This window comes from Sebastes umbrosus, chromosome 17 (assembly GCF_015220745.1).
Source record: "Sebastes umbrosus isolate fSebUmb1 chromosome 17, fSebUmb1.pri, whole genome shotgun sequence".
NCBI lineage: Eukaryota > Metazoa > Chordata > Actinopteri > Perciformes > Sebastidae > Sebastes > Sebastes umbrosus.
Genome location: NC_051285.1, coordinates 18,770,659 through 18,786,578, shown reverse-complemented (window position 1 = coordinate 18,786,578; position 15,920 = coordinate 18,770,659). Strand labels below are relative to the sequence as shown.

General features: G+C 40.5%; 2 protein-coding genes across 2 annotated transcripts in view; both read left to right on the top strand.

Annotated features, from left to right (window-relative positions):
* Positions 1-11,373, top strand: part of pld2 (phospholipase D2) — a 32,596-nt gene extending 21,223 nt beyond the window's left edge. Inside the window, 10 exon segments of the mRNA XM_037748426.1 lie at positions 178-291; positions 4,508-4,612; positions 5,031-5,119; positions 5,367-5,480; positions 6,252-6,298; positions 6,590-6,724; positions 7,818-7,971; positions 8,476-8,593; positions 8,714-8,855; positions 8,858-11,373. Of these exon segments, the coding sequence (XP_037604354.1) occupies positions 178-291; positions 4,508-4,612; positions 5,031-5,119; positions 5,367-5,480; positions 6,252-6,298; positions 6,590-6,724; positions 7,818-7,971; positions 8,476-8,593; positions 8,714-8,855; positions 8,858-8,937 (1,098 nt within the window). The 3' untranslated portion in view covers positions 8,938-11,373.
* Positions 11,374-12,276: 903 nt separating this feature from the next.
* mink1 (misshapen-like kinase 1) overlaps positions 12,277-15,920 on the top strand; it is a 39,664-nt gene continuing 36,020 nt past the window's right edge. The window contains 1 exon segment of the mRNA XM_037749259.1: positions 12,277-13,962. The gene's annotated coding sequence lies outside the window, so the exon portion shown is untranslated.

The window sequence follows — 15,920 nt, the reverse complement described above, 5'->3', positions numbered from 1 at the left end:
ACTCTCTACTATGTTATGATATGCTAACTTATTGGGTTTATTAGCCACAGCTACAGCAATGTGATTCAGATAGCAAGTAGTAAAATAAACATCATCCAACTTTTAAACAAGGCTTCTGTAGGAAACAGCAGGAAGGTCAAATATCTGGCATTCATTAACTTGTTTTGTCTCCTCTAGATTTTCAAAAACAAGTACAAGGATGAGTTCTATCCTTACCTTCTTCCCAAGTCTCACTGCAATGCTGACTCACTCCCGTTCACTGTGCCCGGATCCAGGAAGGCCAAAGTGCAGGTATTTAAGTAAAAATGACAAGTACCTATGCAACACCTAGGCAAAACGTTATATGGGATTTCTTTAGGAAAACAGAAAAATGGGTATGTGAAACAGTTAATGATGGATAATGTGCATGCTATGTAATGCTATTTAAAATTTTGATAGATTAATAAATATATAAGTTTATTAGGACTAGTATATTGGCTACATGTGCTAAACAAAATGTCTAAACCGTCTATGATAAAGGTCTTAAGGACATGAAACCTGTGATCCACATCATTTCAGCACAAAAGGAAAATCTATAGTGCTTGTCTTGTCACAGTGCATTTTTATTTCTCCTCATACATGGAACTCACACCACTGCAACACAACAATTTCAGTTATTAGGTTAATGTTTTGCTTTTCAGCCTTTACACACACACACATACACTCTCTTATACAAAGACTGTTCCCACGTGATGTTTCAGATAAATCTGACTTTCTTTCTGTTCACCGTGGGTGACAGCTCTGCCCGAGAAGAGTGGCCAGTTGTGAAACAAGCTAAACACTGAAGAGAACAGCTTCACACTAGAGCCAGCCATAAACCTGCACAGTGTCCTGCACCGAAAACCAACCCAGGGTCCTTTACACACATGATGACAACACAGGAAACTGCCATAGTATTTATACTGGGGCTTAATGTGCATATGAATAAGGGCTTCCTGTGTCACACAAGCTTTAAAGGGGCTCTATGCAAGAATCAGAAATTGCTTTTTTTTTCTTTTCTTTTTTTAACCTTTATTTATTCACGGGGAGGTTCACTTAGAGCAATGCTCTCTTTTCAGGGACGCACTGATCACATTCACAGTTACACATTCACACCTGGAAGCTGCCCAGTACAATCACAGTTTGATCTGCTGGCGTCTGAGCAGCTCCACTGGAGCGGTTGGGGTTAACCCCAACCGCTCCAGTGGAGCTGCTCAGACTGAGGCGCCCTTGGGCCTTGCTCAAGGGCGCCTCAGTGGTGGTAATGAGGGGATTGAACCGGCGTTAGCGGTTAGTTGCACACTGTTAGCCCTGTAAGTTGAGCTGAAAATGAAGGCACTCGTGTGCACTATGTCATTGATTCTGTTGATAAAAATCGGCCCGCATTTTTCTCATTAAAAGCAGTCTACAAGCTGATAGAGGAGACCCAGAAAGCCATGGAAGGTCTCATTTTTTAGGTTTGATTACAACTTGTTCACACATTGGCAATAAAAAATGCTTAAAAAATGTTTATATGTGTAAAAACTTACATACAGTCCCTTTTAAAGATGCTCTTCTAAACTAACCAAAATGCACCATGCTGCTGGCCATCTCCGCATTATTTTGGGTAACTAGTGAAATGTGATTACAGTAAACAGACAGGACCATTGCCAAGAAGATTGAAGGCCCATACAGGCTTCTACTCTGCATTTTACATTGTGCGACACCGAGTCAGATCTAATCAAATGGATATCTTTACAGTACAACAAAGAAACACTGTTCTGGCTTTTCAAGTCCAGCTAGAGTATTCAGAGTTTTTTTGCGATGACAGATGGTGGAACAAGAGTGAAGCCTGTGGAAGAAAATCTCTTCCAACATGTTTATCCTGTTCAGTAAAGCCAGAGAAAACAAACGCACTGCCAAAGATGGGGAGGGGGGGACAAGTGGAAGTATCTCATTTGCAACAGGCTTCATGGGAAATGTGATCCAAGTTATAAGAAACACCAGCATTAGCAACACAACTGGCAAGACCGAAACAGAGGCTATCGTTCTCACTCCATGCTATTGTTGTGAAGTGTTCAGACAGTGAGTGTTGGGTAACAATAGCTTTTACTGTGTGTCTTTTCTTCTTCTATTGTGGGCGGTGGCCTGTAACCCTAACCCTCGCACCCTATTATGCCGTTGCTTTCCCATCAGGTTTTGTTGATCCCGTATTCAGGTTTCAGGGACAGTACCTCAGTTGTCCCATTCTGTGTTAGAGCTGTAGAGCTTATAGAGGGTCCCCATAAGTAAAGTAGAAGTTGATGCAAGGAACAAGATGAGTACATCACTAGCTTAAAATGACAACAAAAGTGATGGCAGCAGTTACAAGTTTCTGTTTTGTCACAAGTAGGGATGTCCATAATTAACTGTTTAACAGTTAACCGACATTAAGCATTTTAACCGATTAACGCCATCGGTTAAAATGGTTAAAAGAAATGTTAATAATTAACTCAAAAGCTGAGCCGCTCAGAGGAGCGGCTCGTCACTTTAAGGAGAAAAGCTGGTCCAGCTTAACAGCTCACCTTAAGAGGCGGAGCCGGAGTTGCAGGATACAGGAAGACGTAGTTGTAGTTTTGTAGCATTTATTCACCGACAAATAAACTGAACACACTGCTACACCTATGTTCGCAGCTATAACGCCACCAACAACCTCACACTCACCGCCGCCACACACACAACGTCTGTTGGAAACTCGCTAAAGTTAAGCAGACTACATGTGCGGCGGCGAGCCTCCGGCAATGCTAGAGCTGCTAACGTAGCACAAATACACACACTGTTTGTTGAACACTCGCTAAAGTTACGCCGGGCAGACACACAGCTGACAACCTGCAAACTAAACTAAATGTGCGGTGGAGACTTTTACTGGGAAAGTTGCTGCATGTCCGCGACCCTACACACAGCATCGTAGCTGCGAAGTTAACGCTCCCGGACAGTGAACTGGGGACTCCCGTCAACGAATATCTGTTGTGCTCCTGTAGCTGGTACGAGGCACAAATCTTGTCGGTTAACGGTTAATAATCGGTTAACGAGGGTCGGTTATCGGTTAGGAACATTTTTCAAAATGAGCATCCCTAGTTACAAGTCTATAATTGGGCAGAATTAGGGCTGTCACAATATCATTTTCACAACACGATTATTCTGGCCAAAAGAATTCACAATAACGATATTATTGCGTTATATATAATGAAACTAGGGCTGCCAATCGAAAGTGGGCATGTCTGTAAAGGGGAGACTCGTGGGTACCCATAGAACCCATTTTCATTCACATATCTTGAGGTCTGAGGTCAAGGGACCCCTTTGAAGATGGCAATGACAGTTTTTCCTCGCCAAAATTTAGCGCAAGTTTGGAGCGTTATTTAGCCTCCTTCGTAAGACAAGCTAGTATGACATGGTTGGTAACGATGGATTCCTTAGGTTTTCTACGTTCATATGATACCAGTATCTTCATTCTAGCTTTAAAACTGAGCCCGCTACAACCTAAAAGCAAATTGTGTTAATGTGTTAACGACATTAGTGGCGTTAAAACAAATTTGTGTTAACGCGTTATTATCGCGCTAACTTTGACAGCCCTAAATGCAACATTTGAAAAATATAATAATAATGCTATCAGTCAAATTCATCATGAACTTTGTTTATTGTGCGTTTGGTCTCTTTTTTGGCAAATTAATTACACTCAAAATACAAGTGGAGGGAGGCGGAGAGAGAGCCTGTAACCATAACTGTATCTATAAAATGATTTAAGGGGTGCTGGATAATTTATATGGTAATATGTGTGTAATATTAACTAATTATAAGATAATCAATATTTAATTTGTATATATCACGGTTGTCGTCAATACCGGTACAACACCCCTAAGCTGAAGCTTTAGTAAGTAATTTCTAAAAAATATATAGTGTATTTATATGAAGTCGTTCTTCTCTGTAATTCCTGTGCTACACTTAGATGTTCAAGGGGACAAATCATGAAAATCTCCCTTTTTCAGTGCTTGTGCACATACATTTGTGTGTGTAGATACCCAGTCAGTTTTTGTGAGCTACCTAGATCAGAAAACATGTGGTTCAACAAGCCATTCAGATTTGGATCCCCTTCCTATGTCACATGCAGGCTCATTAGAATATACTGCTCACAGCTTAAGAACTACCTTTGCAAAGGTGCACCATACTTTACTCACAAGCCAATCAGGGCAGACTCGGCTGTTTTGGGAGGGGGTCTCAGAGACAGTATATGGAGGTATATCCAGACAGACAGTATCCATCCATCCATTATGTAACCTTATCCTGTTCAGGGTCGCAGGGAGGCTGGAGCCGATCCCAGCTAACATTGGGCGAAGGCGGGGTACACCCTGGACAGGTCGCCAGACTATCAGAGGGCTGACACATAGAGACAGACAACCATTCACGCTCACATTCACACCTACGGGCAATTGGAGTCAACAGAGTTGTAGAAGAATAATTCACTTTTTTTCAGGTGTTGCGCTCTGCCGACCGTTGGTCTACTGGAACCTGTGAGAGCTCGATCCTCAACGCCTACGTCCACACCATCGAGAACAGCGAGCACTACATCTACATCGAGGTAATGCAGGAATGCTTCGGTCAGTTACAGACAAACATATGTACCTGATAGCATAGACTGAACTTAATGTCTATCTATGCGTTTTAATGATTAGTTTTACGAAATCATAGCAGACATTGCAAAAATGTCACTGTAGCCACAAATGGTTTTAGTAGCAAGGTTCTACATTGTATGGAAATACATCTATTTGTATATATAGATCGACTTCTCTTTATTTTGTATGTTTAAGCATGTGACTCTTATTTACTTCCCATACCTTTTGACTCATTAATTTCACACATTGCCAGTGTGCATCTAATCATGAGGTCTCATGATGAGTCTGAATATAATCACGGCTTGACCCCGTCCTTGCCAGCTACCTACCTGTTTGAGACCTCGCCTCATACCGAGCCACCATCTGCCTTCTCTCTTTCCTCAGAACCAGTTCTTCATCAGCTGTGCCGACGGGAAGACCATCCATAATGGGATCGGTGATGCAATCGTGAACCGAATCTTGCGTGCACACAGGTCTGGTTTGAGTGTACTAGCCAGATTCATTTTTCATATCCGCGATCTTGAACCTTAAAGTTATAAAGTTTTTTTTTCATGATGCTCAAAGTGGATTAAAACATGTTAAACAAAGCACAAAAAAGAATACATTTCAGTATTTACCAAACAAATCATAACATAGAGCAGAAATATGATTGAAATTCTCTTAATGTTTAAATAGTACACTTGTAGACAATGCACATGTTGACATTGTGTCTTACTGCAGAGAGCAGAAGAAGTACAGAGTGTTTGTGGTGGTTCCTTTGCTTCCTGGATTCGAGGGAGACATCAGTGCAGGAGGTGGAGTTGCCATCCAAGCTATTCTGCACTTCACTTACAGGTGAGTCTTTTTCCTCCCGTTATCATTCTGCACGCAGCCCACAGACCAGAGCGAGCACTACTAATATTAAGAACCAGAGGAAAACGCAACCTCTGAACTTTCATCTAGCTCAGATACATGTTTCCAATTATGTAGAGGTGTAGTTGATATAGATTTTCCTCAGCTCTCTCACTGACTCTTAAACTGATGTGGATCACAGGTTTCATGTTCTCGAGACCTTTTCATAGACTGTTTTTATTCTGCTTGTTCAATAAATGTTGCTAATATAGTCCTGATAGACTTACATATTGATGTACTAAATGCAAAAGTTGAGGGTTTGCTCAAATTGAATTGAGAGAATATTCCATTCCTTTGGCTGTTGTATTCTTTGATAAAAGTGGATAAGACCATTAAAATGATATACAATTTAATTTGGTTGTGCAAAATTGTTTTAATAGCATGAGGCTGGAGCTTCAATCAACCAAAAGTGCAACTGGAAAGAACCCTGCTGCTTTTTGTTTTATCATTATTACAAATTAAACCTCCATTAAGTGAAAATGTGTCACAAGCCCAGTCAGCCTGTTGTTACTGCTGTAATACAGCATGGCAGTATTACTAAAGTCCCACTCTTTGTATTCATCCATCAGATTTCCAAGTTTGTTGTGAATGTTATGCCCAGAAGTGAACTCACTGAAGACATTGTGTTATTATTTTTTATGATTTATTGTTATACAGTATTATTGTCCTATATTGTATTAATAATGTAATTTTAATGGATAATTAATGTCTTAGGACCATGTGCCGAGGGGAGAACTCCATCCTGACCAGACTTAGTGAAGGTGAGTTTTCTGTCACTTATCTGCTCTCATTTACATAAAAACATCCACCTGACATCACAAAATACCACCTGTTTCCTCTCTAACATATTTCTTTCTTTCTCTTCGTGTCGCTCCTTTAAACTGAAGCTACTGGTGCTAGGTATCTGCCCAGCAGTCTTCATTATCATCCTTGACTTCTTCTTTTCACATCAATTTTAAGAGTCTGTGAGTTTATTAATAAATCTCCACTGTATTTTTGTGTTATGTCTTGTGAACAATGTGATTCTGGTTTGCCCCCCCCCCCTCTGCCAGTTGAGGACCTGTGGACGGAGTACATCACCCTCTGCGGCCTGAGAACTCATTCCCAGCTCTCCCAGTCGCTCGTCACAGAGCTCATCTATGTTCACAGCAAGACCCTCATTGCTGATGACCGCTGCTATATCATTGGTGAGTCGCCACCAGCACAAACTCATTCAAAGACAGATTATCATTGAGCTACGAAACTACACTGTATTTTAATCAATAAGTGTTAGCTGTAGTTTCATAGCACCGTCAAAATATAAACCTGGTAAAATTAAAAATATGCAAATATTTGGACATTTAATTATAGAAATAAATAATTAAGACAATGACATTTAATATTTACAAGTTCTCCTTAAGTAGGGTGTACTAAAGTACAGTGGCCCCGGGGAGAGCAGGATCAAGTGTACTGTATGGATATTGAAAAGCTGCACAAATAATATGGATCTTTTGAGATTCTGTCATTCATTTAAGTATTTCAGTTCCCTTTATGTTAAAATCCTAAAGATTTTCATGGAGTCAAACCCCATTTTTGATAGTAATTATTGGTTGTTATTTTTTCAGAAAGTCATTTAAAGTATTTACATTCTGTAATTACAACCCTATATAGTGGTTATTGCTGGGTTCAGATTGCCTTCACACATGTGAGGGATTCACAGGAAATGATGTATGCATGTAATCCTGCGTTACTACTACTTTATTTGTAATTCTATCTTATAGATATCAGCCTCATTGTTACTGTTCACTCTCCTGATTTTGTATAGAGCTGTATCAAGTTACTGCTAACGCAAACCCAACGTTTCCTATTGCTACTCGTTCACATTAAAAGCCGCAAAACATGGGGTGGCCTTTATTGTGAGCGCGATGTATTTGTGACCAAATTAGCTATGGCCAGGACTTAAATCTTAGACATTATAACTTAAAGCACTTTTTCTTTCATTTTTAAACCAGGTTGAAATGGATAAATATAAATGTAATTGCTAAAATCTGCGTTTTGTTTGCCAAGATTTAATTTCTTCTACAGTCTGTGATTTGTCAGCTTGCAGCTGTAAATCAGATGATGTCATTTGAGTTCAAATCCATGTCTGAACAACAAATATACAGATTACACTGTACTGGACAAGAGAAACCCAGAAAAGCAGCACTCAGTTATTTATTATTTTAGTTATTTCATTCTGAGAGTTGCTTCATGCGTTGAATTCTAGTTTGATAATGCTCGTACTTTCCACGTGTGTTCCAGGATCAGCCAACATCAACGACCGCAGCATGCTGGGCAACAGAGACAGTGAGATGGCGGTGTTTGTGGAAGATGAAGAGCGGGTCCGTTCCATGATGGGAGGGCAGGAGTACCAGGCAGGACCGCTCACACTCGCTCTGCGTAAGAAGTGTTTCAGGTCAGCACGAAATATGGAACTCCTGAAATGACATTGTGTTTATGTATGACCATGAACGGTTACTACCTCTAGACGTGACACAGTTCTAAGGGGCGCGTCTCACCTACCTGTCTGTCATGAAAAACATCAAGACTAGCTTGTATTTGTTGGGAAGTGTCAGCTGCCAAATGCAAACTGGCAACAAGTGAGAAAGCCCCTATATATTTTCTGATTTACAAGAAAATCCCCTCAGATGACAATTTTATGCAAAAATAGTAATAATTCCCCTTATGAAAAACTTATATAGTTTCATTCTTACTTAAGAACTTAAAACCATATTTCAGGGGTAGGGTTGACTTGACTTGAGTCAGACTTGAGTCGCAAATTTGAGGACTTGAGACTTGCATGACTAACATTGATAAAATGCTCGAATTGACGTTGACTTCATGACTTGAGACACATGACTCGAAAGGAGTGCACTGTGCTTGCTGAACCATTTCAGCCTTTATTTCTTTTCCCCACCAGTGTTCTTGTTGGAGCTTCTTTAGACCCCAGTATCAATGTTGATGATCCAATCAGCGATGAATTCTTCTTCTTGCGCTGGAATGCATCTGCTAAACTGAACGCCACCATTTATGACAAGGTATGAATTTGATGGTTTATCATAAATCGTGATCTTTTTATTCCTAACAGTACTGTAGGAATGTGTAGTTTCAGTTTTCTTACCCCCCCCCTTTTGTTCTTGTTGTCTGGTCTACAACAGGTCTTCAAATGCCTGCCCGACAACAGTGTCCACAACATGCGCGAGCTGAAGGAGTTCTCCAGCGAGCAGCGCCTCCGTGACACAGACCCCGAGCAGGCCAGAGAGGAGCTGAAGGCTGTCCGAGGGTTGCTGGTCCACTTCCCCTGAAGTTCCTGTGTGAGGAGAACCTGCTGCCCCCGCTGAACACTAAAGAAGGCATGGCTCCTGTTGGGCTGTGGACATAACCGTAGCTGAGCCCAGATCAGACCACTACGTCACAGCTAAAGGGCTGCTGTAGTCACTAACGTTCAGCACAGTACACTAAAGTAGTTACAGCACTGACGCTTCAGTGGTGAGGAAACAACATCACCTCAACACAATACATTTGCGCATCATTGATGTTTTTTATATTGTCTTCATGACTGACGATGAACTAGTGTGAACATAACCACTGAAATGTAGATTTTTATCACGATTTATAGCAGTAGATTAACCTGAACTGGCCAGTGTGTTCATGATGATGATAGTGTCTGCCTCATAACTGAGCTGCAGGGCTGGCGGTGGCGTTAAACACACATAAATGAATTTATGAGTCAGGAGAGGATTGCGAGGTTGTATTGGATATTGAGCATCTCACATGATCTGGGAACATAGTGTACATTTATTGGTGCAAGGTTTTTGGGTGGGTGGGTGTCTCTGTCTCTTTCTCTCTTTCTAGCGCTCGCTCTCACTCTCTCCCTCTGAGGCTTCACCTCTCACTGCAGTGCCAGCAAATCTGTCAGAACATTTGTGGTTGTTATGGTGACGGATATAAAGAGATGACTGGATTGTAGCTGAAATAAAAAAACAAAAAACTGGATAGGGCGGAATAAGGGAGAGTACTGATAAGAGGGATAACTTACTAAATCAGGATGGTGTACCGGAAAATAGAAGGTTGAAAGAGGACCAGTCAGTTCTGTGGAAGTCATTTTAATATTTTTGGGTGAATGATCAGGTGGGAAAACACATGAGAGGGAAAGAAAAGGAGGACAAGATAATTAAAGGGCGTTAGGTTGATTTACCGCTGATTGTTGCGTTTTTTTAAAGTCACCATGACAACCAAAGTGAATTATTATTTCACCATGTTGTCAGCAGAACAGAACAAAACATTTCACTTCAGCCATTTCCATGGGGGCTCCACGAGTCATAAAATCTCTTGCATATCTACCTTTTAATCATTTACATGCACCAGGCGTTTATTTAGACACATTACATTTACTGTAACTGAGTAGTGACATAATGTGGCTTTCATTCATGGTGCAATTCCTATGGAGAATACTTTTAGTCTTAAATCACAAATAATTTTAGGTTTCGTTTCATATGAAATCACATCAATTATTCTGTGGACACCTGCTAATTCCCTTTACCGAGCCATTAGGCTCTGAGTGATTACTATTGAGCAAGTCTTGCACTGGACAAACAAATATGTAGCATCCAAATTACATTGAATGATTTTATGTAACAATTCAGCAGAACTTTCTACCTTCCTCATGTAAAAAAGAAGGACTTTTAGGCAATAACAAAATGTGATGCATGTTTTCTTAGGTGCAAGACATGGGTGACAGAAAAGCAGTTTGACCAAGATGATAGGAAAATGAAGACGTTCTGTAACCTGAGATTGAGCTTTTTCGGGGAAAAACCTGTGTTTGAAGGTGTCTCACATGGCATACAGACTTGCCAAATTTAATCAGTGCCTCTGCAAAGCACCTGCATAATATTGAGGTTTTTGGAGTTTTTGGAGAACAACCAGCAGAGAGGCAGACAATTGACAGTACTGTATGTGAAGCTTCTGAATGGGGCTTTATGTTTTATATTCTAAGCCTTTCGGCAGTGTTCTCATTGTACACTGTCCCATGTAATTTAAAGAGACCTGTATGTTAATGGAGACTTGGAGTGATGGATTGATGTGCCTAACATTACCATAATCAAGTTCATGATCCAAAAAAAGTGGAAATTTGCTGAACCTATAACAGAGCCAGTGAAATTGCACAGACTTCTTCATTAGCTTTTCGAGTCAACAACACTACCAAGGTGGTTTCAGTGAGAATGTGTCTGTGAATCTGAAAGATGACCGGTGTCCCAAATGACACTTGACGCCTTGCCTCTACATGAAGCACCTTTCACAGAAGAGCTACAGTAGGAAAACCATCTGTGTTTAGAAATGGTGCATTGCTCACACTTTCCTTCGTAAGATATTAAAAAGCCAATATGAGCCCTTGCACACTAGAAGCTGGGTATTTGCTAGCCTCTCTTGCACAGCACAAAATGGTTGCCTTGAGGGGTATTCAGCAGAAATGTCTGTGATATACTGAGAAGTGTCCTTATATTGTTTCTATCATGAATTTTATTTTTATTGGACCAACAACCAGCATTAGCAATACATTTTTTATGAATATACTACTAATATAAACTTGTGATTTTAAATCATCTCTAACAGTCACCATGTGAAAACCTCTGTGTATGCAAATATGTAGATCTAGGTTATTACCTTAGAAGTGCTGATGTATAGGTTACTAACACTCGGGGGTAGAGAGATAATGGATATTCACACTCATCCCTTAAGCACAGTTATGAATAACTTGTACTTTAAGGTATGTTACTTCTCTTGTTCCCTCAATAAACTTGTTTTTATGGAAATTCAATCAACTTTTACTTTGATTTGAAAATAGCCAACTTCCCACGTACTGTTTTTTTAATATGATGACATACAGTATATTTGTACTTTAATAGACATAGGTAAATATAAACACCTATTCAAAAACAATTCAATATCTAAATATGAAAAATGGGATACATTTTATGTGACGGTATGTTTGCTTTCAATATTACATAGATAATCATAATGTTATTCAAGATGGAATATATCACTAACTGGATGTGTATTTATCAAAAAATTGCCTTCCACAGCCAGAAATACTGATACCATCTAGAGACAGGTCGTGACATTTTGCAAGAGAAAAACTATCTAGTAAATCATGCATTATTGACAAGCATTATTATCTACTATATCACTATATCCTGACAGTAGTACATGAGACAAGTCATCTAAAAAAAAAATTACGTGCCTCTGTGTCCTCCGTTGTCCTCCGGTGTTCCTAATGGCATCTGCAAGATTTCACAGACCGAAGGAAAACAACCAATCAGAGCCGAGCTGCCGTCTCTGAGCAGCTGTCAATCACTCGCGAACTCCAATCAAACGGTCAAACTAGGCAGCGCTGATCAAATATGAATCAATATTCTGTTACTGCAATGCCTATTTCTCGCCTCAAATGTTTTCAGAAACATCTTGTAGTGACTGTTTAGCTGTAAAATGAGAAAGTATGTGACCCAGCCATGTTAGGATCAGTTGAGGAAGCACCGCCCACCAGCCAGAGCACAGCCAATGGGAACGCTCAATAGGAACGCTCTCTCTCTGAAATTACCTGTGATTGGCCAAAGTCTCCCGTAGTGGGATAGATTTCTTAAAGCCTGAAAACAGAGCCATGAGGAGGTGCAGAAGTCCAGTTTTCTTTCAGAGCACTTGAATTACAATATGCTGAAAGGTTATTATGGAATTTTTGCCCAATGATGCCAAAAACATTCTGCCTACTGCAGCTTTAATTACTAATGGCAAAAGGCACACTAGGAATGACATTTTACAATGTGTTTTTAGTTATCTAACAGATATAATTTTAAATGAACTTATTTATGAGGTCTGATCAGTGACAAATAGGTCAGTGCAGGACAGGTATGTGGTCAGAGGACTATCTCTGCTCGGAGCAGACAGAGGCAGCTGCGTAGGTGAGGTCCACTGTAATTTTCAAGGTAATTTGTCCCTGATGAAGCACCGTAGCCCTCCAAGAGGAGAAAACACTCGAGGAGTGTTATGTGCAGCCAATTCGTCGTCAGTACAAGCCCGCAAGACTCCAACCAGGCTGAGAGTGGGAGTGGGAGGGAGGACTCGGGAAGCAAAACATGGCGAAATAACAAGTTTGGCTGGTAGCCGCTTTCTGATATTGCATCGTGTCTGTAGCGTTGGACTACAACTACAACTTTATCAAATTTGGACGCCGGAAGTACGAAGGCGACGCTTAACTTGAAAGAGTCGAGGGCCCCGGTTTACAAGTATTACGGCGGTGGCTGGCGAGAAAATAGTGCCTGCCCGTGTGCCTGTGCTTTCCCCGGAAGGTTGGCAGTGCTAGGCGCGACTGTCAACACAGAAAATGGATGAAGAAGGAAAGTTCATACTGGAAAAGACTAATTAGCCGACTAGTTTAGCTCCGCTAGCTAGCCAGTTAACGATAGATTGATGTCACGCACCTGACTCGGTGTTCGGATGAAACGTGCGCTCCGCTCCCGTCCAAATTGAGGAATATTTAAGTCGTGTTAAGTTTGACAACTGCAGTCGTAAAGAATCGTATTTCAAACGAGGCTATTATTTTCATGTTCCGGACTTGTCTTAATACGTCTATTTAAGGCAAATTCTGACAGCCTGACAGTCGGTTCTGGTTCTGATTCTGGTGCTGTGCGGACGGACCCGGACGCCATCACATCAGACGTTGCGTTCTCCTTCAAAACAACCATTGCGCCGCTTAACCGTTAATGTTATTTTCTACATCAACAGCCTCACAAGGAGTATTTCAGCGGCACACCAGTCTTATCTGGTAGCTTTTTCCCCGCGACATCATTTGATCCCATTTCACATTAGCTGAATGTTTTACAGCAGTAAAGACGCGGCGTCCTTGTCAAAATGAACGCAGCAAGGTGTTCAACAACAGTGGAGGTGCATCGCATTGAAAAGCTGCCAGTTGTTAGAATGGTGCCGATGGCCGGCTAACGGTGACGTTACCAGTTTATTGAAATCTCTTATTTGAAGTTAAATGTGTTTTTGATCAGATTTTGTAACCGGCTTTTCTGTGAAACAACTGCAGATAACATTATAGCTGTCGGCCGGAGTTGACGTGAGCTAGCCAGCTGGGTGCGTCTGTGGCAGCTCTATCTGCGATGTGTTTGCTAATCTAAGAGCTACCGTGTTGTTCCGCAACAGTTTCAGCATATTGGACAGCCCGTTTTTACTATATTTAATCTATATATAAACCCTCTCAAGCTCGTTTTAGCAGCCACTTCATATTCCCCAAGTACTTCTTGTTAAATAACTGGCTAACTTGGTAGCTAAGGTCCTAAGTTTTGCCAGCTATGTCTGAAAACGCCCCACACGAAGCCTGGATGACATAGACCTCGCCGCTCTGAGGGTGAGTATTGTTATTATAAGTTAAGTGTGCTGCACTTTTTTCGTGGTGAAATTATGGCAGTAGATGTTATGACATATGAACTGAAATGTCAGATTGCCCTGACACAAGCACGACCATTTCAACACCCAACGCAACAAAGTTAAGGTGGAATAAACATCCCTTGGCCCTGTTTATTGCTATCTGTAGGTAGCTGTGCTGTTCAGGTATCACAGATTCCCATCAAAGATATTTTCAGATTTCTACTTCCATTAAAGAAGCGATTTATTTCCAGCTTTGCCAACTTGTTGTGACCAGTGTGTTAATAATAATAATAATAATAATAATAATAATAATAAAATTGAATAATGGCTGCATCTGTCTTCTGTGCTGTACCATACATCACCTGAAACACTTATGTACTTATATAGTTAGGCTGTTTTTTATATTTTCAACAACTAATGATACATTTTTGAGATTGTGATAGACAAACACAATCTCTTTTGTTTAAATTATTGTTGTTTTGGAAGTGTTTTCATATTGGTCAGTGATCCAAAGTTGAATTTCAAATCATCTAACCATGTCCTTGTGAATTTTGGATCTGACCTTATTTGGTTTAGTTTACTTTAGGGATGCACCGATCCGTCTTTTTCTGTACCAATAGCGATACCTGGGCTTTGGTTATCGACTGATATCGAGTACTGATCCGATACCAGTGTTGAATTAGTGAGCTGTATGCCTCACTGTGGGGAAATGACTGGGATCATTCCTTTATATGTAAAGAAACATCAGGCTTGACTTCAGTATTGCTTTCCTAACTTCCATCCATCCATCCATCATCTGTAACCTCTTATCCTAATCAGGGTTGCAGGGGGGCTGGAGCCGATCCCAGCTGACATTGGGCAAAGGTGGGGTACACCCTGGCCAGACTATCACAGGGCTGACACATAGAGACAGATAACCATTCACGCTCACATTCACGCCTGCGGGCAATTTAGAGTCAACAATTAACCTGCATGTCTTTGGACTGTGGGTGGAAGCTGGAGAACCCGCAGAAAACCCGAGCTAACATGGGGAGAACATGCAAACTCCACACAGAAGGGCCCCAAGACGGGTTTGAACCTGCGACCCTCTTGCTGTGAGGCGACAGTGCTTTCCTAACTTTGTAAAACAAAATGTAACAAATCAATACATAGATATAAATGTATTGAATGGTTATTTATTATTAAAATAATAAATCGTACACCAACAACTTGGTAAAACAACTTCAAAATTAACAGGAATTACAATTCAAGTGTAAACCTTTTTAACGCAGCAACAAATTGGTCAAAACGTTAACATGAATTCAAATTCCAGTATATAATATATATAGTAAATAAACATAGAACTGAACTGAATAGATCGGCCCAATTGTCACCGATACCCGATCCAGCTATTTGGTGTTTATTGCTGAAGCATTTTAATACTATTAATTGTACATATGTTTCAGACCTTTTCAGGGATGGCACAATAGTCCTGGACTGACTTCCCTGGTATTTTCAGTGGTCCACCTTGAAAGCCTAAGTCTTAAAAATCAACTTCCTCTAATATTAGAACCACTTTACCAGACAAGAAATTAAGTCAAATGGAAAAAACAAACCTGGTTATCACTATTACCATTTGATGGAAAATCTTCTTTCCAAGGCTATAGTTGCAGAATTATGATCACAGGTCTGATACACCCTTTTAATGTATCATTTTAATGTATCTCCATTTCAATGGGAAGTGTCAAAATTGTATAATTGTGTTGCAGCAGTGAATCCCCTAAGACAGACCCTTATTAGCATTATAAAGAAATATTTTATGCATTCAGTCACTGCTTTTTTGAAAAGATAGATTGCAGCCCCGTCTCGCCACTTAGGTACAGGTTTTAAACAGAACAGGAGTTTTCACTTTTATATTAGGTGGCATTTTTAATCTCCGTCTAGAGTTAAAATGACCAA